This window comes from Lutzomyia longipalpis, chromosome 2 (genome assembly GCF_024334085.1).
Source record: "Lutzomyia longipalpis isolate SR_M1_2022 chromosome 2, ASM2433408v1".
Taxonomy (NCBI): domain Eukaryota; kingdom Metazoa; phylum Arthropoda; class Insecta; order Diptera; family Psychodidae; genus Lutzomyia; species Lutzomyia longipalpis.
This window is the reverse complement of record NC_074708.1, coordinates 4,652,696-4,674,507: the sequence shown is the minus strand read 5'-3', so window position 1 is coordinate 4,674,507 and position 21,812 is coordinate 4,652,696. Positions and strand designations below refer to the sequence as shown.

Below are 21,812 nucleotides of genomic sequence, written 5' to 3'. Positions count from 1 at the left end.
CAAAAGGAGGTTTAAGGATCGGGAAATGGGACTAATTGAATGTAGATTTAATATTTATTTAATATACACCGCTTATGAGGGAGAATTCAGCAGAAGAATTCGTATGGAATGAGGGTGTCCTATGGCGAAGGATTAAGTATAGGTAGTACACATATGTACATTGCTTTAGGGCCTTTGATGGTTAATTAGAATTATTTAAAATGCATTTCAAGCAAAATCATGTGGAAAATAAAATTGGAAAATGCCACCCTTGAGGGCTCTTATAAGCAATTTAAGGGTAGTTCAATTTTATCGATAAGAACGTCGCCGTGAGACGATCGTTGATCATTTAAAAGAAGCATTGTTTCATCTTTTAAAATTATCTTCCACAAATCCTATTTTTTGGGGCAAAATCAACCCCTTATTAGCCCCTTATCGTGTGCTCTTTTGTGCTCACAATTAATTGATAAGCCACTGTAAGTCACGCTGTTGGGTGTTTTGAAGTCCGTGCGACAAGTGAATGAATTGGCTTTACCCTCATCCCCAAATCCTCCCTCTCTCTCTCTCTCGTGGAAAACCAAAACGATGTAGCATGGCGTGACCGTGGGTACCGCGTGGTTGAGGTATTTTCCTTCCCGAAAAAAAAACATTGTTTGTCACGATTAGACGTCTCACGTGCCTCCTTGGCAGTCCTCAATCCACGTCCTCCTTCCTTAACCATGACTTAGCCTTTCTGGGCTTACCCACCAGCGATTGACTCGCCACGCACGGGGATTTCAGTACATATCAGGGGGTGGTTTTGTGTGAAAGTGGCCGGAATTAGCACCACAAATGAATTATGGTTTTTTGCTCGTGCTCTCTCTCTTAAATATACTTATTTTTGGAACTTGAAGCGTTGCAAGTCACACGCTCATCCTCCACATTGAAGTTTATCTGATAATGATTTTTGGTATAGACAATCGTTTTATGAATCTCACATTATGTATATTCCCTCCATGCGAGAGAACTTGTTCCACGCAGGGATGATTTTTTTTGCTTCCATCCCAAAATGAAGCCACTTAAAACCAGAAAATGTGCATCCACATTAAATTGCAACAATGAACAGCCGCGTGGCGGTGCTCTTATCGTGGCGTCCAAATTTCCACTCGCCACGTGACTCGCGCGTCTCGTGCAATGAAAGAGGGGGTGGAAAGTGCCTTATATGCTAAGGGGGTTGGATGCCAACGAGAATCCAATCTTCCATTTAACCACTGCCAATCCAACAATCTGACATTAAATTAAAATCACGCATTAATGGATTGAAAATTACACAAGACTGACTCACAATACGTGACATTCAGATGGATTTTTCTGCAACAGCCCCGAAATTCGTGCTAAAAGAGCACCACGCACTCGCATCAAATCCATAATTTAATTTGTTTTTTTTTTCTCTGCAGTGTGAGGAAAATCCATTGATTTGCTCTTCATTCTTATTTAGAATTTGGAGTGTGTTTGGGTTGTGATTCCTTCTATACAGCAAATGGGAATTATATTCACCACGCAATTATGAATTACACACAGTGCCACCCCTCTTGATCTCCTTCAATAACATTCTTCTTCAATATGCAATTCATACACCCCTGAAGAGATGTGAGCTGTTGAAGTTTCTGAACTTTCAATTTCAGATCATTCAAAGGAGCATTATTAATTTTTTTAAGACGTTCTTACCATTATAAAGAAGCATGAAAAGACATTTTTCTTGTATTAAAAGGCGAAACTTTTACAAGTTTTTGAGTAAAATTGTCTTAAATTATCGTTGATTGCAATGAAAATTGAAAATTCTCTCAGGCTTCTATTTAACAATTTTTAATTTCATTTTCGAGATTAAAATTTTTTTTAAGACAAAGGGTGGAATTCACTACTCAGTCAGGCTTATAGTTTTAAGTCGGTCTTAAGGTTTAAAGTCAGTTTTTGTAAGTCTGAATTAAAATTTTTAAGTCTGACTTAAAAATTTCAAGTTGATCCTAAAATTTTTGAGTCGGGCTAAGATTTTCCTTAGTTGTCCTAGAAATATTTAAGATTTTCTGATTAAAGAACTTGAATTTGATTAAAAATAAATCTTAATTTTATTTTATTTTAGTAAAAAAAGCAATCGTTAATTTTTGAGTGAAATGTGCAAAATTTCACCGTAACCCTATTTCCCAATTTTCCAGTTTATACTCAAGGCAGGTTCCATAAAGTAAAATAAAATAAAAAAAATAAAAATTTATTAATAAAAAAAACAAAATAAAATAAAATAAATAAAATAAAAATATTATAATGAAGTCATAGACTTAGCAACTTTTATAAATTTCTTGCTCTCTATTCAATGCAATTTAAGATTTATTTTTAATGAAATTCAAGTTCTTTAATCAAAAAATTTTAAATATTTTCCAGGACAACTAAGGAAAATCCAAGCCCGACCTTAAAAACTTAGGATCGACTTAAAAATTTTAAGTTAGACTTAAAAAAACTGACTTAAAACCTTAAGACCGAATTAAAATTTTAAACCCGACTAAGTATTGAATTCCGCCCAAAGTTTAATAATCTATAAAATATGAAGAAGTAATCTCAATAATTTTCCATTCACCGCAACCACATCGACTCACACTCCCTCCATGTATAACCATCAGACACACAGTTCATCCCCTAAGAAATTTCGAGGGTGCTATATGGGTGTAAGTATTTTCATAATATAATAACACAGAATGGGGCATTGAATTGAGAATCAGACCAGAACGTTTGTGTTCTATTTCAGTTTTCCACGAATTATACAGCTTAACTTTTTCTCTGGGATAATCAAATTTCCCATTAATCAAAGTGATACTGATCAGTTCTCCTTGTGCCACAGCATCCCTCCTATGGATTCTCCGTGACGAAGGAAAGCGGAAGGGGCTCATGGTGGCACACAAAACGCATTTATGATTTTCTTGTGTGGTGTGTTAGTCGCACAAAATGAAACGAAGAGGGTTATTGAGACAATCGAGAATTTTCACCGCAATCTCATACATAGCAAAGAAGAAGTCAAGACCTGGAGGGTGGGCTGAGGAGGGGATGAGAATTCAAATCCACACACATTTTGGAAAATTGTTAAAAGGGGGAAGTGTACTGTGCAACATACATGTGGTTTCACCGAATTTTCCTTTGACGATATGGGCGAAAAAGCACCACAAGAGTGCCGGTAACACAAATGGGGTGGAAAACTGCGTGCTGAATTATTTATAAAGCAACACAGCACAACACTCAAAACACACCGGGATGGCACTCCATGCCCGAGAAATTTATATGCATTTTAGGAAATTATTCTCATCAATTTTGCCCCATGAATCACATTTAAACAATACCAAACAGAGCGTTAAAACTCAATTGTGGGGCTATTCGCTTAATCACAACTTTTTGGGGAGGTTTGCGGTTGGCACACACAGTGTGAGGGAAGCTGTCCCTGGAAAATGGGGCTTGAGAGGGAAGAGAGAGGGCGCGGGATGGGGAAGGAATGAGTAGACGACCATTAAGTGGTGTAACAAGAAAAGTTTTTCCCAATCGAGACAGATTTAATTGCGCCAATTCGCTCGCTAAAAATCACAAAGTCAATCTATTTTTATGTCCACTTTACTTCATCCCCGCCATCGGCAGTCTCTAGAGGATAAGGATGGTTTTAGTTTTCTTCTTTTTATATACTTTCTTAACATTCTTTATTAACCCTATGTGGATGAAATTATCACAATTTCAGTTAGAAAATAGTTTTCAACGTTTTTAAGTTTAAGATTTAATTATTAAATTGAAAAGAAATCGAAGAAAATTGAAAAGAAAGGAAATTAAAATTTCTTTTACTGAAAGCTATATTTCGGAAATATTTAGATTATTAGCTAATATTCGGATGACTTGCCAAAGTAATCAAAATATTGGTTTTTAGCCTCTAAATGGCACAGATTAAGAAGGAGAATCTTAAAAAGTAGTTAATTCAAGCTGAAGAGTTCTAAATTCAAGCCAAAAAGTAGTAAATTCAACACAAAAAGATAATAAATTTAAACCGATAAATATTTGATTTTCATTCCCAAAACAGCACAGATTAAGAAACAAAACTTAAAAAAAAACTGAAACCTAAAAAAGACTAAATTCAAACCAAAAATTCCTAAAAATTTTTTTCATTTCATTTCAATTTTGAGTTCTTTGTTTTTTTTAGCAAGAGTGTTCATGAGAAGTTAAATATTCAGAAATAATGATTCGCTATTTCATATTTTCGCTTCTGTTTAATCAATTTGGAGTATTTCAAGTTCAAATGTAAGAAAATTCCTTCCTACAATTTTCTTTAAAAAGAATTTCCTTAATTATTCGATTGAAAAAAAATCTAAGCCTCATAACTTCCCTAAAATTGTCTGTTATATTCCCCCAAATGACCTAGACTAATCTTTCATTTTAACTTATTAATTTTAGCTATAAGAAAACAGCGAGAAAGTACATTTTGAATATAATTTACCTCTCTCTGTTGTACATTCATAAATTCGATAATTACGGTGTGTGTGTGCTAAAGCTCAAGCTATGACTAAATATTCCACTTTAATCGTCCTACGGCACGAAATGCCCTTGCGACAAAGGGTTAGCGAGGATCAAATCTAATAAGGGTGGTCAGTTTTATTTTTTCGGGGTGGTTTTCACGGCAAATTCGACAAGATTTATTGTGGAGAGACAGAAGAGAGGAATACCATACAAAGTAGGGAGTTTGCAGTGTGACTGATACGATGGGAAATGTAAATAGTTGCTGGTCGTTTGAAATTATAATCCTCAGAGGGATTTTTAATTCCTCTCACTGCCTGGGGAGGTAAAAAAAAAAGCAGCAAATCTTTAGCTCCTGAAATATTGTCTCTTCCACCCTAAAATGATTTTTTTTTCATCCATTGAGAAGGAGAAAATATTGCCCACCTAATCTCATTTGGAAGGGGATGTTTTTGATGCATGTGTGTGAATTTTTAACCGGGGTTGGACGTATAGGAAGAGGGATGAAATTTCGATACAATTCCACTTTCCTTGCACCTTCCCCTATTATCCAGAAGTGGACATTTATTGGCACTTTACGTGCGCTTTCGCTTCGTTTGAGAAAGGAATGTAGGTGGAACTTTATTAAAATATTTTTATGAGATGCTCAAGGGCTTCCCCCCCTCGCCCTATGTCCTGCCTTTGAATGGTCCATCTCTTGGACATGTAAAAAATACCTCTGGGGCATTTGAAAAATATTTAGTATCTCCGGACATTCTCGAGCTTTTCTTCACTCCTCCCTGCCCAAGAAATTTCTTAAGAAGTTATTCAACAATTTGCCAATTGTATACGAAGATATATTGAAATATTTCCTTACAGTCCCATTGCGGATTTCTTACCTTGGCAACAAATCACACAAAGAATTTATTTTTTTCTCTCTCAAAAATGGAATTTCATTTGAAAAAGTTTCTTTTTTTCTCACAGACATTTCTGTGAGAGAAGAGAAATTTATGCCATTTAAAGTTTTCTGCCTGCACCCCCTTTTAGGGGTGTGGTGGTGTAAGAGTGAAGTTGAAATGCCAAAAAATGACCCCCTTGGGATGCTGCGAGAGAGTAAACCCTTTCGATTCGAATTAAGGGCTCGTTTTCTGCCACTTTTACCTTCAACTCCCCCCGGAAATCCATGCGGAACTCTACATTCATCAACGGTGTGAGAAATGAGAATTTTCATTGTGATTTTCTCCCAATTTTCTACCCCTTTTCACGGCAAAAACTTCTTAAATTTCTCCATAAAAAATAATCAGAACAACTTTCTTTTTTTATTTCGTGATGAATTGAGGTGAATTTTAGGAAATTTAAAACTTTCTTTGGCAAAAAAAAATCTTTAAAATAAATAAATTGCACAAAAATTGTTTGAAAAAAAAATCTCAGAGGGTGGAAAGAGCCAACGTACAAGAAAACAGAAGGGTAGCATTTTCCATTGCTCACATTGCAATATAAACCACATTGTGGAAATAAATCTTGTCGAATTCTTTTCTCCTCACCAAACAGCGATATAACCAATATATTAGATCTCAATATAATTGGCTCTTGAGGATAATTTAATTATAAATCAATTCCCTATATTGATTCTTTCCTATATAATAGGGGTTGTGAATTTTATTAAAATTCTTTGTGGATTTTTTTTTTGAACGAAGAGGGTGGCATTTTGATGGTTAAAAAACTCTTTTCTGCTGAATTTTCCACCCATCTTTGTTTAATTTCTTTTAATCTAATTCAAATTTATTAAGTGCACAAACGTACCATCATTGCACAACCCGCACAATATACATGGAATTATGCTAATCAATGGTTTATTTTTTTTAGTTTAAAAATCTTCCTGAAATCCTTTCAAATTGAGGGAAGAGAGCAATACTATGCAACAAATTTTTGATATTTTACTTTGTAAAAAATTCACAACTGAAAATAAAAGAGTTTTGACAATTTTAAAGGCTTGAATTAAAGATAAAGACCTGAGGAAATGTTATAAAAAATTTAAATTGCAAAGAAATAAAGTCTGAATTCTGTAGAAAATTTTTTCTTTTTCTTTACAATAATAAGTTGAGATTTTCTGATATTTTATAAAATTGAATAGGAATTTCTAAAGGTCTAAAAAATTATAATTTCGCTACATCTTAGCCAAGACACATTCCTTTTGTGCTATAAAAGACATCCTTTGATATATTTCCCTCGCAAGACAAAACAGATTAAAGAGAATTTTATTAATAAATCCTTTTTTTTTCAAATATTTCCCTTCATTCATTAAATTCCTAACAAACTATGGCAACAATATTCATCTGGACAGTGTAGCTGTGTGTGCCTAATTTATCTAATTCCACCCTGCACCGTGAAACCCCTATTTTTTGGATTTGTCGTTGATTGAAATTTCTGCGCGACCCTTTGTACAGCAACCTACACAAGTTTTACATCCCAAAAGCAAACATTTACTGCGCAAAAACTCATTTTTTTTTAATTATTTTGTTTGAAAGTGATTACCCAGAAATTTCAATTGAAAGTGTTTCTTATACATCTCTGTGAGAACTACAACAGATACCCCAGAGGGTGGATGATGCGAGAAGACAAGTAAATACTGCATGAATCTCTTGAACAAAAAAAAACTAATTGATGGCATTAATGTAGAGAGAGAGAGAGAGAGAATTTAGGGCTAAATGGGGTGAATGTAATGAATCCTCTGGCATCAATTCATCCCTCGAGGATGTTCCTCACAGAAATAATGCTCAAAATATCTGCATTTGATTGACACTCAACGGATTCTCATTGTGCAACATTTGCGGCACAATATCTTCCGCATGATGCTTTTGAATTTCCGCATTGCTTTTGTTTGGGGTTCCGCCGATGCTGCATTACCACTCCAAAAGCATTTAAATAAATATTAAAATACCCAACAATACCACTGTTAAATAGTTAATATTTTTTTCGGGAAAATATACTCATGAATGCGGTATGCACCAAAATAAATATAAATTTTGTAACAAAAATAAAAATTTATAGCAGGGAAAAATGTCCAAGATATCCTAGACACAGTTTTGAATTGATGAAAATTAAGTTTTGTAAAAGAATCTTTTTTTGTTGTTTAACCCTTTAACGTCCAACGTGAAACAAAAAACATTGAAACATGCGATCTTTTATCGCGATTTTTATTCTATGAATTTTTTTAGAGGACTTTTCTCACTCAGAACGTCTTCTTTAGCCCCTTATGCGTGAATTTGATGCATTTGTAACATGGAAAAACAATTACATTCATAAATAATTGAAAAAATAAAATGTTTCACGTTTGGGTCACCGTATGACCCAAAAAACCTGAAAGGGCTAAAAGGTCAGTACACCGCATTCAGATACTTTTAGCACCTTGAACAAATTCCCTCATTAACCAAATTATTATCTAAACGATTTTCTCATTAGAATAGCTTTAGGGATCAATGAAAGTGAAGCAATGCGAATGGCCAAACACAGAGGATCTCAAGAATATGGATAAATTTGCATAATGCAACATGAATTCCCATAATCCCCTCTCCCACCACCTCCTACTTAATCACTTAAGAGCGTCCAGCACGGGTGAGAATTATGTTCACCTCATTACCAAGAAGATTTCTCTTTCATTATGTCTTTTTGGTCAGAATGAAGAGTATTCAGAACAAAATTCAACTGAAGCGGAAAAATATGTCTGCGACAGTGTTTCCAATTTTCCATTTAAGGACTTTGAGTGGCAGAGATGGAAATGTTGTACAAAGGCAAAATGTGAAATAATGCGGAAAATGAAATCAAAATTGACTCTCTTTTGGCAGCAAAGAAACAAAAGGACTTTTGAAACTCTTTGTTATGTACCCATCTACCTCTTTTTATTGACCCCACGTGCCCATGTATCCTCCATCGAAGGATTATTGCACGAATTTACATTTAAAAAAAAATATAGAAGAAAAAAGTTCTTAAAAAACTAAACATGAGTTTTTTGGTGATTAAAAGTCCCTGAATCTCAAATCTGAACGTCGTTCATCCCTGAAGCGAAAAGGGCTGGGTTGAAAATCCAATCTTGGCCCATTGAAGGGTGCTCCGCCTTCGCCCCCGGCACCGCTGACAAAGTCCGGACGCCTCGAGTCAAGGAGACTTCCCCTGTTGGACTCCAACATATCCCTGGGGTCCTCATAAATCGTAATCCGGTGACGCGCAAAGTAGCCATCCTCCCGTGGACGCGTCAACGACGACACCCCCGCCACTGTACCCAAATGATGACCCCTCAGGGGCGCAGCATACAGGGATTGCTGCAAGGAAGTAAGAGGAACAAACTTGTGAGCAAAAAGTCAGCCACGAAGACGACGCAATCAATATTTGGACAACAACGTGATAAATTGCAGAGAAGGTCTGTGTGCGCGCCTTGACGAATCACACGGAACAAATCTCTGTTGAAATTCCTTTACCTGGTGGTGCCCACCGGAACCGTAGTCATCATATAGAGGTCGTCTGTCGTCCAGTGGTCTGTTGGGGACATCCAAGAGGAAAAAACAAGTAAATCAAACTGGTCACAAAAGTCATTAGAATTCCCTCTCGTGCGGGGAATTTCTTCTTGAGAATTTTTCAAGACGTCTATACTATCTATGTGGGTGGATATTCTTTCAGGGAAGTTCTTTTATTGTTTTTTTTACATAATTTGCTAATTTTTATTCTGTTTCAAAGGAATTGGAACCAACTGTAATCAATTAATTAAAAGAAGATCAAAAGAAGAATAAAAAATCACTAAAAGAAAGTTTTCCAATTTTCCATTTAAAGCAGCTACAGAAATCCAGAAGATTTGTTTAAAAATGCAACTAATGACGTCACTATTGCGTTTTTTGTGTCTTTCATTGCACGAAACATTTAGGTAATTAGATAAGTAATTTCATGTTTTATACACTAAAAGAAGAAAAATAGAAATAGTGACGTAATTACTTATATTTTTTAGACAAATCTTTGTCAATTCTTCCCAAAAAATTTCAATGCAAAAAGAATGTTTTTTAACGATTTTTTATTATTTTTTTTTTATTCTGTAAAAAAAATTAAGCATTTTGCTGATTATTTGATTGAATGACGAATTTAGCCCATATGAAACGAATAAACTTCTTTCTATTATTCTTTGAACTTTTCTTCATACGAAGAAGCTTTAAATTGTATTAGAAAAAAAAATAAAAAGCTTTAAAAAATTAACGTTAAACTTCTTTAGATCCTGGATAAATGAACTCAGAAAACTCTAATTTTTTTTTCGTTTAAACTTGGAATATCGAGGTTTCTAACCTCAAAAGTTTAACCTTCATTTTCTCCCAAAAGAAAATATTTTTCCAAGTTTTCTTTCGATGATATTGAAGTTATGAATCTTCCCTATACACAGATGTAGAAATTATGACAAAATGTTCAATAGATTTTAATTCTGGGGCGATTGAAAAAAGTCGATTTGGCCACTTGGCCAACAAAATCCTCCAAGGGTTAATATTTCAATAAACTCTAAATTAATAAAACAAAAATCGTTAAGAAAAATCATTTTTGACTTTTTAAATCGATAATTTTTTTGAAATTGAATGCAAAAAAGTTCCTCAAATAAATTAATTTAATTTTTGGAAAAAAATAACGACTTTTAATGCAAATTTTCTGCTCTCAAAAGGGATAAAATTATCAATTCTAAAAAGAACACATCGGGCCTAATTCAGCGACCAAGAAACCCTTGAAATTCGCTTGAAATCTTGAAATTTCAGTACAAAATTCCAAGATTTCAAGGGTTTCTTGGTCGCTGAATGAGGCCCATCAGGGTTAAAAAAAATCAAGAACTTCCACACACAGAACACGCAGAGATTCCTCACCTGTGCAACATGCCGTAATTCTCACGAATCCCAATGGCATAGGGCCTATGACCGTAGCCATCGTCAACCATCTCATACCGCTCCGCCTGACCACGTACGTACTTATCCCGATGCCCCAGACGATTCCCCTGATCCTCTGCTACAAGATGATGCCGATCGTGTGTCCCACGATTATCGTAGCCCCCATAGCGATCATCATACTTATCCCGCAGGCTTCCATCGCGTAAATTCTCCCTGTACTGCGAATCATGTGCATCCCCCTTCGTTCCATGCCTCTTATCGTACACGAGCTTCCCACCTCTGTCGTCTGAATCCTCATAATATGAGCTATTGCTCCCACTCTCATCCTTGTGGTAGGTATTGTGGAAGCCTGACTTTACGTGCTTCCTATTGTGCTTCTTATCCGTCTCAAAGTCCTCTCCTGTTGTGTGCTTGAGTGTATCCGTACTCGCTCCTTGCTTCTCATGCGCCAAATTGTGTCCATTGGAAACATTCTCAAGATTGTAGAACTTTGACACATCCTGCGCCGCCTTGAGATTATTCCCCTTGTCCGATAGTTGATTCTGCACAAAACCACTCGCATCCGCGGATCCGGAAGCCCCACCCTCGTACCCATAACTCACGTAGGGAAAATCATTAGCATAGGGAATCCCACCGTATGCACCACCTGAGAGTAACACTGCACAGAGCACCACGAGAAGCACCATCGCCACCACTTGCTGTCCACCGTGTAACTGATCCACCTCCCAAACGGGGGTCCACATTTTAAATATTTGTCACCACTTCATGCTTTAATTCGGGCGTCATTCATTGCGATTAACGCATGTTTCCGTGAAGAGTTGGGTCAAGAAATTCTCTTGGATGCCTTCTTTTTGTCACTCAAACCAACCAAAGCAACCAACCAGCATTCCTTATGCCCAGTTTAAATTCTTATTTAAACGTTGCGGGTGAGTGAATTTGGTGACACCGCAAGAATTGCCGAAGTAAATCAACCTTCGCAAATTCCCTCATCAATTCCATTCCAACCATTTTTAATAGGAAATTTTTCTAACAAGGAAGATCCCATCCCCATTGTTTCCAAAAAATTCACACTTCACTTGCTTCCACAAATTTTGTCTTCCTCCATCACTTCAATGCGCCCGTCAGGGTCCATCTCAAAGCTTTTTTTTTAACTTTGAGAATTCTTTCTTTGCCAGAACACAATTTTTTACTCAAAAAAAAAAAAAAAAAAAAACTTTAGGGCACTAAAATGATTCTTTTAGAATGTTGTTTTAATAATTTCAAAAGAACTGGAGGATGAAATTGACCAATATGTTCCGTTTAGGAGCGAATAAATATTTAAATTTTCTTGTTTATAAAATTCATAATAATTCATTTAATTTAGAAAAAAAAATATTCTTTTCAATTTGAAGCTTCGATATTTCATCAAATTCAATATTTTCTCCTTTAGAAATAGCAAGAAATTCAGAATTTTTTCTTTTTATAGCATAAAAAGACGAAGGCTTTTGATTCGGTTAAGCTGGAGATACTTCTGCATAAAATGGAGTGTGCGGGTTTTAGAGGGCTTGCATTGGAATGGATAAAATCATACCTTATGCCTCGCTATCAAAGGGTAAAAATCAAGCCGGGGGTTGTTAGCGATCCTGTCCAGTGCACAACGGGAGTTCCTCAGGGGTCCGTGCTGGGACCCCTTTTCTTTCTCATATATGTGAATGGACTTTTGAGCCGTGATCTCCGAGGACGCATTACTGCCCATGCAGACGACTTAGCCATCTTATATACTGGGGCATCGGTACGGAGCATCGCAGATGAGATAGAGCTGGACTTGGTGGAGGTTGGGAGATGGATGGACTACCACAGGATGGTGATTAGTCGTAAGTCTGCGATGATGTGGTTTGGAGCTGCTGGGGAGGATGTACCAGAGATTGTCTGTCACTCCACTGAATGCCGCTCTGCACTTCTGTCTTGCTCTGATGGCTGTATCCCGATAGAGGCTGTGAATCAATTCAGATACCTGGGAGTTCTCTTGGATGAGGCCTTGAAGTGGAGCGTACACATTGACGAGGTCAAGTCCAACCTCAGAGCTCTCAGTAGGCAGATATATGCCCTGAGACGCTCCTGCTCTCCGGAATTGCTGAGATCCTTCTATTTTGCTATGGGGGAGTCCAGACTTCGCTATGGACTGGTCTTCTGGGGAGGAACATTTGAGACTCATTGGAAGCCCCTGGAGGTTGCACAGAAGGGAGTACTGAGGACGATGTCCTTTGTGGATCGCAGAGCACACACAAGGGAGCTCTTCGAGCGATGGGACATCATGCCCCTGAGACATCTCTTTGTGTACAGGATTGCGGAGCTATTTGAGAGGCGGGGACCCACATACTCCCTAATATTCACCTACACCGAGAGTCGGAGTAAGGGCAGATCAGTGGTGGTGCCACGACCAAACTCCGAACTCTTTAAAAGGAGTATCAATTACTTGGCTCCCCTCGTCATAAACAATATCCGTGAATACGTGTTTCCTATCAAACTGAGTGAAGTGAGAAGTTTTGTTATGACAATTTTTTATGACTCTGTAAATGTGCTGACTCAATCTAAGTATGTGTAGTGTAGGTGGAGACCCAAACAGCCTTTATAGGCTTGGGTATGTCAACTCCCTTATGTATCATATTTGTAATATATAAGGTGAATAAATTATGTATGTATGTATGTATGTATGTAAAATGTGTCTTGGCTACGAGATCTAAATGTGTTGTAAATTTTTAGACCCGTCAAATCATTTAATATTTACAAAATAGTACACCAAAAATTAATAACTAAACAATTAAAGGAAAAACAAACTAAATCGTCCTTATTCTGTGAAAAACAATTATAAAGATTAAAAGAAGTTTAGTACTCTTTTAGACCCCATAGCCGAGACACATTTCAAAGTTTCTTAAGCTGTGATCATCAATCGGTCAAGCAGTTAAGTCAAAATGGCCGTCTCAATTTTTTTTATCGAAATCCGGCAAAATGCTCGTCCAATTTGGTTCAAATCGAGCTCAAATAAAAGCTCTCAAGACGCTTCACAACGTTGCAATTTCAAAAACTCATTTTTTTATTACAAATCAACTGCGGTAATTTTTATTCCTTCCTTCTTTCGTCACAACGCAAATATAAATAAACTTAAATAAGCTTTTTTTTCTTTTTATATAAACTTTAACTCAATTTTTTTTGTTTTAAATTATATTTTTAGCATACTTTTTATGCAATATTTTATGTAAATTTATATCGTACTGGTGTGCTTAAGAGTACTTTCTTTTATTTTCTTCGTATATTTAGTATTGTGAAATGATATTTCATCAAGTAATGGTACTTTTTTGCAAGGGGAAGAAATTCATTAAATTCTTTTTTGAAATGCTTTTTTGAAATGCTTTTTAAATGAATTTAAGGATTTAAATTGAAAATTTTCTTAGACTTCATAAAAGTCTTTAAAAGTTTCTCTTAATAAAGATTCATTATTAAATTTAAAAAAAATCGAAATTATTAAAAAAAATTCAAAAATAGTTCGAAATGTTTTAGAAAAAAATCCTTCTCAACTTGCATTTCGCTCTCAATGGTCTTCAATGTAAATTCAGGAAAATGTCCTACCTTTTACTCCTCATCCGGCGGAAGAACAATTCATCGACAAAAAAATGGAGGCGCAGAAGGGATGTGTCTTGGTGAAGCTGCTTAACAACCAATTTGAGTGCTTTTGAGACGTCACATCATCACGTTGAAGTGTGCAAAATGCATTGACGCAGAGAACCCCACGGGAGCTTCCCTGCACAGCCGGTTGAGCCCCTTCATGTTTTTTTATTTTTTAATTTTATTTTCCTCACTTAAAAGTCTCCATTGCGCATTAGCGACAACCTCCTACTGAGCTCTTCGGCAATATTCTCCCGTGAGATCTCCTCTTCCTTGCGCGTGGGCACTTCTCGCAACTTCACAACACCCTTCTTGAGTTCTGCATCCCCAAGGATGAGCGCCAAGGGGATTCCCTGCTCTTCGCAATGCTGCAACTGAACAAGAAGCTTCGGGTTCTCTTTGTAGGAATGTTCCGCCTTTATGCCACCATCCCACAGTTCCGTGATCACCTTCAGGCGCTGCTCATGGAGCCCTTTGTGGGCACTTGCAACGTACACCTCAACGTCCGTTGTGCGAATCTTAATCCCCTCAGCCGCCTGCTTGGCCTCAAGAAGTGAGAAGATCCTCTCAACCCCAATGGACACCCCCACGCACGGCACTTGCTTCCCTTTGGGATCAAACATCCCCACGAGATTGTCATAGCGTCCCCCACCGGCAACAGATCCCACCGTAATGGGCTCCACATCCCCACCATTTGTCACTTCGGGCATTGCTGTGAGTACGGCCTCGTAGATCACACCCGTGTAGTAATCCAACCCCCGGGCGAGGCTCAAATCAAAACGAATTTCATTACGAAGCCCCAAAACTTCGCAATATTTGAGAAGAGTCTTCATCTGCTGCAACCCCGTGACGGCTGATTTGGAGGCAGACAACTTTGGGTCCTGCTGCAGCTTCTCCACCAATTCCAAGCCCCCAGATTGCTGTACATACTCCCCAATTTGATCTGCTGTACTCTCATCCAGACCCTTCTCATCGATCATTTCACGTTTTACCTCCTCCCACGGGGACTGTTGATAAAAAAAAATAATAAAATTTAAATTATTATTATGAGGTTCAATGAAGATTTTTCATTTATTTTAATTTCTCTACGATTTTTAATATTTTTTTACACGTTAAGAAAATTTAAATTACGAGGAAATTGATTTTTACGCAACGTGTAATAAATAATTAATTACAGTCGTAAAAAATACCCGGCTGACACAGAATTTTAGTAAAACTTTTCTAAAACAAAAATCATAAAAGATAAAATAATTAACCCTTTGACATTTTTTGGGTAATACGTTAACCCTTTCGCGTTTTTTGGGGTCATACGCAGATACAAACGTGAAATATTTTATTTTTCTATTTTTTATAAATTCAATTGTTTTTCCTAGTTAGAAATACCTGAAATTCACGCAGAAGAGACCAAAGAAGACATTTTGTCTGAAAAATGTTAAGCTAAACATGAAACTTTACAATTTTTCTGAATTTAATTGTTTCTTTTACAAGTTATAAATACGTCGAACTTTGAATTTACGTAAAGAATATTAAAGAAAACGTTCTGACAGAAAAATATTCTTGAAGATTATTCATAGAACAGATATCGTAATGAAAAGATCAAATGTATCACGTGGACGTCAAAGGGTTAAGACTACATTTGAAAATTATTTTTCAGTGCAAGTTTTTTTTTTTATTATTTCTGTCACCAAATTAAATCAACAGTAGAACAGCCGGGTAAATGTTTTCTACACAACTGGTAATTTATTACACATAGTGTAAAAAAATACTTCAGAGTAAAATATCGATTTTTAACGTGTTAAAATTCATTTAAAATAATTTTAAACCACGAAATTTAATCAAATTAACGTTGACCTAATTAGATTAAAAACAATCCTCATTATTTATTAGCATTTATCACTCATTCTCTGCTATCAATGCCCCCCTCAGAGCCTATCGCGGTGTATCCAAAAATAGCTTTTTTATCATTTTGCAAATTAATATTCTCTACTGAAAGTTTCCGTCCCTTTTACCATTAAAATCCTCAATCATTCTTTAACACTTTCAATGAATTTTTTCAGTAAAAACTTCGTAAAAAAAACTAAAAGTTCTAAAGTTACGTTAGAAAAAAAAACTGAGAATCCGGTCATGTTTCAGTGCTCCTGTGAGTGCAGAAAAACAAGCTAAAATGGCATTTTCAACACAGCTGCGCGATTTGCTATTTTATCAGCACCATTGGCTTCGTATTTCTGCCTTTTTGATCACAAAAGTGCCAACGTAAGGAGAAATTCTTGAGTTTAATTCAACTTATCATCAGGCCACGAGACAATTTTTCCCCGCGTGAGATTGATTGGGTCGAAGTGAAAGGAAAACCTTGACGTTTTCATCTCAAAATGATCTCTTTTGTGATTGATATTTCACCCGCAAGATACATTTTAGAGAGTTAAATCTCAATGTCATGCTCTCAAGTCTCTCACTCAGCTCTTCTTTTGCCACAGAGCGTGACTCATGAGCAGGAAAAAAAAAGTTAATTTACTTTTTTCGTCAACATTGGAGGTGCAAAAAAAATGTACTGGTAAGCTGACCAAGCTTACGGGAGCTGTGTTTCTTTCAGTGTACCAATTTTGTGAGAGCAAACTAGAACGCGAATTAATTTCAATACGCGCAAAGTCGGGAAAAGTTGAAAAGTCATACCCTAAGAAATGTTTGGAAGGCCATATCTCGAGAACGGATCCATAGATTTTCATAATTTTTTTTTTGTTTGAAAGGTCTCGAAGTCAGCTATAACATATCGAAAAATGAAAAAAATTTATGTCGCCATTTTCGAAAAATTCGAGTTCGAAATTTTCGAAAACTTTGTTTTTGACTTTAGCGCCTCTTGCGGTCATTTCTCGAAGTTGCAATGTTCTAGACATTTGTAGGGTTTCTCGAAACCTTTCATTTGCGCTTGAGTTGATCAAGATCGGACTTGTAGAACCCGAGATATGACATGCCAACTTTGGAAGGCTATATCTCGAGAACGGATCCATAGATTTTCTTCATTTTTGGTATGGAGCTAGATAATATAGTCAGCTGCAACATATCAAAAAATGAAAAAAATTTATGTCGTCGTTTTCGAGATATTCATCGAAAACTAATCGAAAATTTTGTTTTTGATTTTTGGCCCCCTAGCGGTCACTTTTGAAACTTCGTATGTTCTAGAGAGTTGTAGGGTTTGTTGAGATCTTTCATTTGAGCCCGGGTTGATCAAAATCGGTCAATCCGTTTTCGAGTTATGGTCGATTTTCAATGAAAAATTGTGGCGGCCATATTGACTAAACGGCTCGGCCGATTTTCGAAAATGAGGTATCGTTGGAAAGCTCTTGATGGCCCCTACAACATATCAAAATTTCAGCCCTCTAGCTATAATAGCGGCTGAGATATAGCGAAAACAAAATTTTGAGGTTATTCAAAATGGCGGACGGAGGGGTGGGAGGTAAAATTTGACATCATAATCGGATGTCTTCCAGTCGATATTTAAACTTTGCCGTTTACCGCAAGTCTCTATCTATTACCGTTCTCTCGCAATTTAGCGTTATACTACGGACGGACGGACGGACGGACGGACGGACGGCCGGCCGGAAAAAAATTTTTTTGGCGCATACGTTTTTTGGAATGTGGGGACCCTAATTCGTGCTCATCCCAAGTTTGAGCCCGATCTGACGACTTTCGATTTTGCTCGGTACACAAAAGCTGTGTCTGAAAGAAACACAGCTAAAACACAAAAATTTATGGATAAAATGAGAGGAAGATTTTGGAATTGCTGACATTTTATCTCGCGAAGTAGAAGCGGAAGCACAAAGAGAAGTAACTCACCTTGTCCAATTTATCGACAGCCGAACAAATGGAGCGGAATTTATCAGCTGGTACGCCACATGCCTCGAACATACCATCGAGGATCATTCGGTGGTTCAGCTTGATGACGTAGTCCCCAATGTCAAGCCCACCGAGAATTTCCGAGACAACTTTCACGCATTCCGCATCCGGAATCATCAAATCATACGTCCCGGCAATGTCAAAGTCACACTGATAGAATTCCCGATAGCGCCCCCGTGTCATGGCGGGATTATCCCTCCTGTAGACTTTGGCGATGTGGTAGCGCTTAATTGAGGAGATCTTACTCATTGCCAAGTAGCGGGCAAGTGGAACAGTTAAATCGTACCGCAGTGAGAGAATCTCCCCACCTTGATCCTTGAGATCATAAATCAATTTTGCATCTTCGCCATACTTCCCGGTCAGGACTTCCTGCAAAGAAAATTCCATAAATTCCTCTCATTCCTTCTTCTTCTTCCCTTCTTGCGGGAAACACAAACCTTTCGCTCAAAGACAGGTGTATCGATACTCTCTGCTCCATGTTTCTTGAATACTGTGACAATCTTGTCCAGAACACCCTGCCTGAGGGCCATCTGCTGTGGATTGTAGTCCCTTGTGCCCTTTGGCGTCTTCAGCAGGAACTTCTGTCCCGCCCCACCGGCTGCCTCATCCTCCTCCTCGGCAACTTTGGCCTTCAGCGCCAGCAATTTTGCCACCTCAACATCAATCTACAAACGGAGAAAAATGCAATTTTTCCCTTTAAAAATCTCTCAAAGAAAACTCTCCTCTATAATCCATTCAAATGAACTTTGCACTGAAGCTCCATCGAAGCACAATTGAGCCTGCGAATTGACCAATAAACGCCTTTCTCGTCTTTATCAACCAATCAGAGAGAACTTCAATTCTTCTTCTTATTCATTTACATTTCAACATGTGAGTTATGCTGCAATTTTTGGGTGAGTCTTTAGTGCAAAGTTGCATTAAATAGAATATATAGACTGCCTAACCTGAGGAGAACTGCAGAATCCCCGAAAGTCTCTCATGTGCCGAATCTTTCGTAAAATTCCCAACATTTCTCTTTTTCTTTTTATTTTTCTTTGATGATGACTAAATTTACTAAATAATTATAAAGAAGATAAAAAAAATATTTGTAGAGATAATTTAATTTAAAGAAAAAATGATTTTTGAAAAAAAAATCAAAACATTGGGCGAGGAATTTCGTCACGTGGAAAGGCATGGCCAAAAGCAATCACAATTTAGGGGAGACCGGGGTAAATTGAAAATTGAAAGCCCTACCAACCTCCAATAATTGACTGCAATTTGGAGATTATATGAGTAATAGTTGAAGAATAAAATAAAGAAATAATTATTTTGGGCCCATTTCCCAAACTTTTGCGCATTGGGAAAAATCGTTTCCCGATAATGTTCCTTAAAAAATTTTTCAAACTGATAATTTTTATCAAGAAAACGTTGCCAAGGTGTATTTTTCACTAACTTTTTATGATTTTAGCTGTGTTTCTTTCAGACACAGCTTTTGTGTACCGAGCAAAATCGAAAGTCGTCAGATCGGGCTCAAACTTGGGATGAGCACGAATTAGGGTCCCCACATTCCAAAAAACGTATGCGCCAAAAATTTTTTTTCCGGCCGTCCGTCCGGCCGTCCGGCCGGAGTACAACGCTAAATTGCGAGAGAACGGTGATAGATAGAGACTTGCGGTAAACGGCAAAGTTTAAAAGTCGACTGGAAGACGTCAGATTATGACGTCAAATTTTACCCCCCACCCCCGCGTCCGCCATTTTGAATAACCTCAAAATTTTGTTTTCGCTATATCTCAGTCTCTATTATAGCTAGAAGTCTGAAATTTTGATATGTTGTAGGGGTCATCAAGAGCTTTCCAACGATACCTCATTTTCGAAAATCGGTCAAGCCGTTTAGTCAATATGGCCGCCACAATTTTTCATCGAAAATCGACCATAACTCGAAAACGGCTTGACCGATTTTGATCAACCCGGGGTCAAATGAAAGATCTCAACAAACCCTACAACTCTCTAGAACATCAGAAGTTTCAAAAGTGCCGCTAGAGGGCCAAAAATCAAAAACAAAATTTTCGATGAGTTTTCGATGAATATCTCGAAAACGCAATTATCGATTTGCTTCATTTTTTGATATGTTATAGCTGACTATATTATCTAGCTTCATGCCAAAAATGAAGAAAATCTATGTCGCCGTTCTCGAGATATAGCCTTCCAAAGTTGGCATGTCATATCTCGGGTTCTACAAGTCCGATCTTGATCAACTCAAGCGCAAATGAAAGGTTTCGAGAAACCCTACAAATGTCTAGAACATTGCAACTTCGAGAAATGACCGCAAGAGGCGCTAAAGTCAAAAACAAAGTTTTCGAAAATTTCGAACTCGAATTTTTCGAAAATGGCGACATAAATTTTTTTCATTTTTCGATATGTTATAGCTGACTTCAAGACCTTTCAAACAAAAAAAAATTTATGAAAATCTATGGATCCGTTCTCGAGATATGGCCTTCTAAAGATTTCTTAGGGTATGACTTTTCAACTTTTCCCCACTATGCGTGTATTTAAATTAATTTGCGTTATAGTTTGCTCTCACAAAATTGGTACACTGAAAGAAACACAGCTCTCGTAAGCTTGGTCAGCTTACCAGTACATTTCATATACAATTATTTGAACCAAGGCATGCCCCTTGGGGTAAAACGTGTCAACAATGGAACTTCGAAATTTTTGACATATTTTCTATCCATTTGTTGCAAAATGGCGTGATTGAGAAAATCGCAAAATTCTCTGTTTTAGTGGGTATAAAAATGAAATTCCTTGTTGCGGATCAAAAGGTGAGAAGTTTAGCTATCAACTACTGTCAATCTCTCAGGTGGAAAATCTTTGGAAATGTCAGAAAATCCCACCGACTTTATTTACCCCGCTGGTGACTATATTTACTCGACGAGTTTTAAAAAAAAAGTCAGAAGCGGAAGGGTTCAGGAAATGCTCGAAAACTCATATTTCCCGTGGAGATAGGGAAAAGCGGTCTGAGACAAAGTTGTAGGCCAGGTAATTTCCTATGAAAATGATCCATCGAGGAAATTTTCTTGCCTTTGGAGAATCCTGCAGATAAGGATTTATGCAAATTGACTTTTTTTACCCCGGTCTCCCCTATATAATTTCTGCATTTTTATGCTCTTTTTTGCTTCAAAAACAAAAGTGAACAATGCAGCTCTTTGGGAGTTTTTTGGGAAACTTCCTGTGGCCAGAAGGAGCTGCCCCAATGCAAAAACTCCCCGGAAAAGGGATTTTTGGGAATTAATTACATTTTATTAGAAAGTTTCTCTGCTGCTGCCTTTGTCCCGCGCTGAATGACATTGGATGGAAAACTAATAATTGGTCAGCAGAGTGAACGTGAAAGTGTTTGTACAGAGCGTGGAATTGGCCGGAGGAAGGTGTGCGAGTAACGAGAGCAGGAAAGGTGAGAAAAAATGTTAAGCAATGGGCCAGCCAGCTGCTTTGCGCCATGTGCAATGGAGAGACAATCAAGGTGATTTTTCACGGGGTTTTTTTACTGCACGCCCCACCGCAATGGCCCCATTCCACACGGGGTATGCTCACGCGGTACCCCTGGGGGCTATTTGTGGGCAGATTTGGGGATTTCTTGGAGTAATTCACGGGACTTTCTCACCTTTTCCTTTGACTCCTTGGCAGCCTTGAGTTTCCTCACCAAATCTCCTTGCACTTTAATTTCCTCGAGAATCTTCTGGCGGTTGTCACTCATTATCTGTCGGGGGTTCTTCTGGATGCAATTCACGGCACTGGCGCAGGTGAAATATCGCTTTTTCACGTGAAATTCGCCAACAAATCAGAAATGTGCTTTTCTTATTTGACACGAATTGTTTTCAAGTGTTTCCCCCTTATTCCTGTAGGTCGCGACTGAGTCGCTAAGAAGGT

At 37.4% G+C, this 21,812-nt stretch overlaps 3 protein-coding genes across 4 annotated transcripts in view; all 3 read right to left on the bottom strand.

Moving 5' to 3' along the window:
- LOC129788711 (mucin-5AC) overlaps positions 1-21,812 on the bottom strand; it is a 1,053,002-nt gene that overhangs the window by 810,806 nt on the left and 220,384 nt on the right. The window lies entirely within an intron of this gene.
- Positions 8,288-11,583, bottom strand: LOC129788757 (uncharacterized). Its single transcript, XM_055825083.1, has 3 exons — positions 10,356-11,583; positions 8,946-9,003; positions 8,288-8,789 (listed from the first exon to the last, which is right to left on the bottom strand). Exons 1-3 carry the CDS (start codon positions 11,117-11,119, stop codon positions 8,487-8,489), a joined length of 1,125 nt encoding a protein of 374 aa, XP_055681058.1. The 5' UTR covers positions 11,120-11,583; the 3' UTR covers positions 8,288-8,486.
- Positions 13,445-21,791, bottom strand: LOC129788735 (histidine--tRNA ligase, cytoplasmic). Of its 2 annotated transcripts, XM_055825054.1 has the most exons (5): positions 21,547-21,783; positions 18,854-18,962; positions 18,347-18,574; positions 17,850-18,278; positions 13,445-15,025 (listed from the first exon to the last, which is right to left on the bottom strand). In XM_055825054.1, exons 2-5 carry the CDS (start codon positions 18,917-18,919, stop codon positions 14,213-14,215), a joined length of 1,536 nt encoding a protein of 511 aa, XP_055681029.1. In that variant the 5' UTR covers positions 18,920-18,962; positions 21,547-21,783; the 3' UTR covers positions 13,445-14,212. The 2 variants fall into 2 exon arrangements, with proteins under 2 accessions (XP_055681029.1, XP_055681028.1); XM_055825053.1 differs by lacking the exon at positions 18,854-18,962 and having other exon boundaries at positions 21,547-21,791.

What these genes read in the sequence shown, in the direction of transcription:
- LOC129788757 (XM_055825083.1), bottom strand. Translation starts at nt 11,119, where the DNA reads ATGTGGACCCCCGTTTGGGAGGTGGATCAGTTACACGGTGGACAGCAA. An exon ending in AATTACGGCATGTTGCACAG is followed by an intron (nt 9,004 to 10,355) that starts GTGAGGAATCTC and finishes TGTCCCCAACAG; the next exon opens with ACCACTGGACGACAGACGAC. An exon ending in GTTCCGGTGGGCACCACCAG is followed by an intron (nt 8,790 to 8,945) that starts GTAAAGGAATTT and finishes ACTTCCTTGCAG; the next exon opens with CAATCCCTGTATGCTGCGCC.
- LOC129788735 (XM_055825053.1), bottom strand. Translation starts at nt 21,639, where the DNA reads ATGAGTGACAACCGCCAGAAGATTCTCGAGGAAATTAAAGTGCAAGGA. An exon ending in CCAAGGAGTCAAAGGAAAAG is followed by an intron (nt 18,575 to 21,546) that starts GTGAGAAAGTCC and finishes CTCCGTTTGTAG; the next exon opens with ATTGATGTTGAGGTGGCAAA. An exon ending in CACCTGTCTTTGAGCGAAAG is followed by an intron (nt 18,279 to 18,346) that starts GTTTGTGTTTCC and finishes TTTTCTTTGCAG; the next exon opens with GAAGTCCTGACCGGGAAGTA.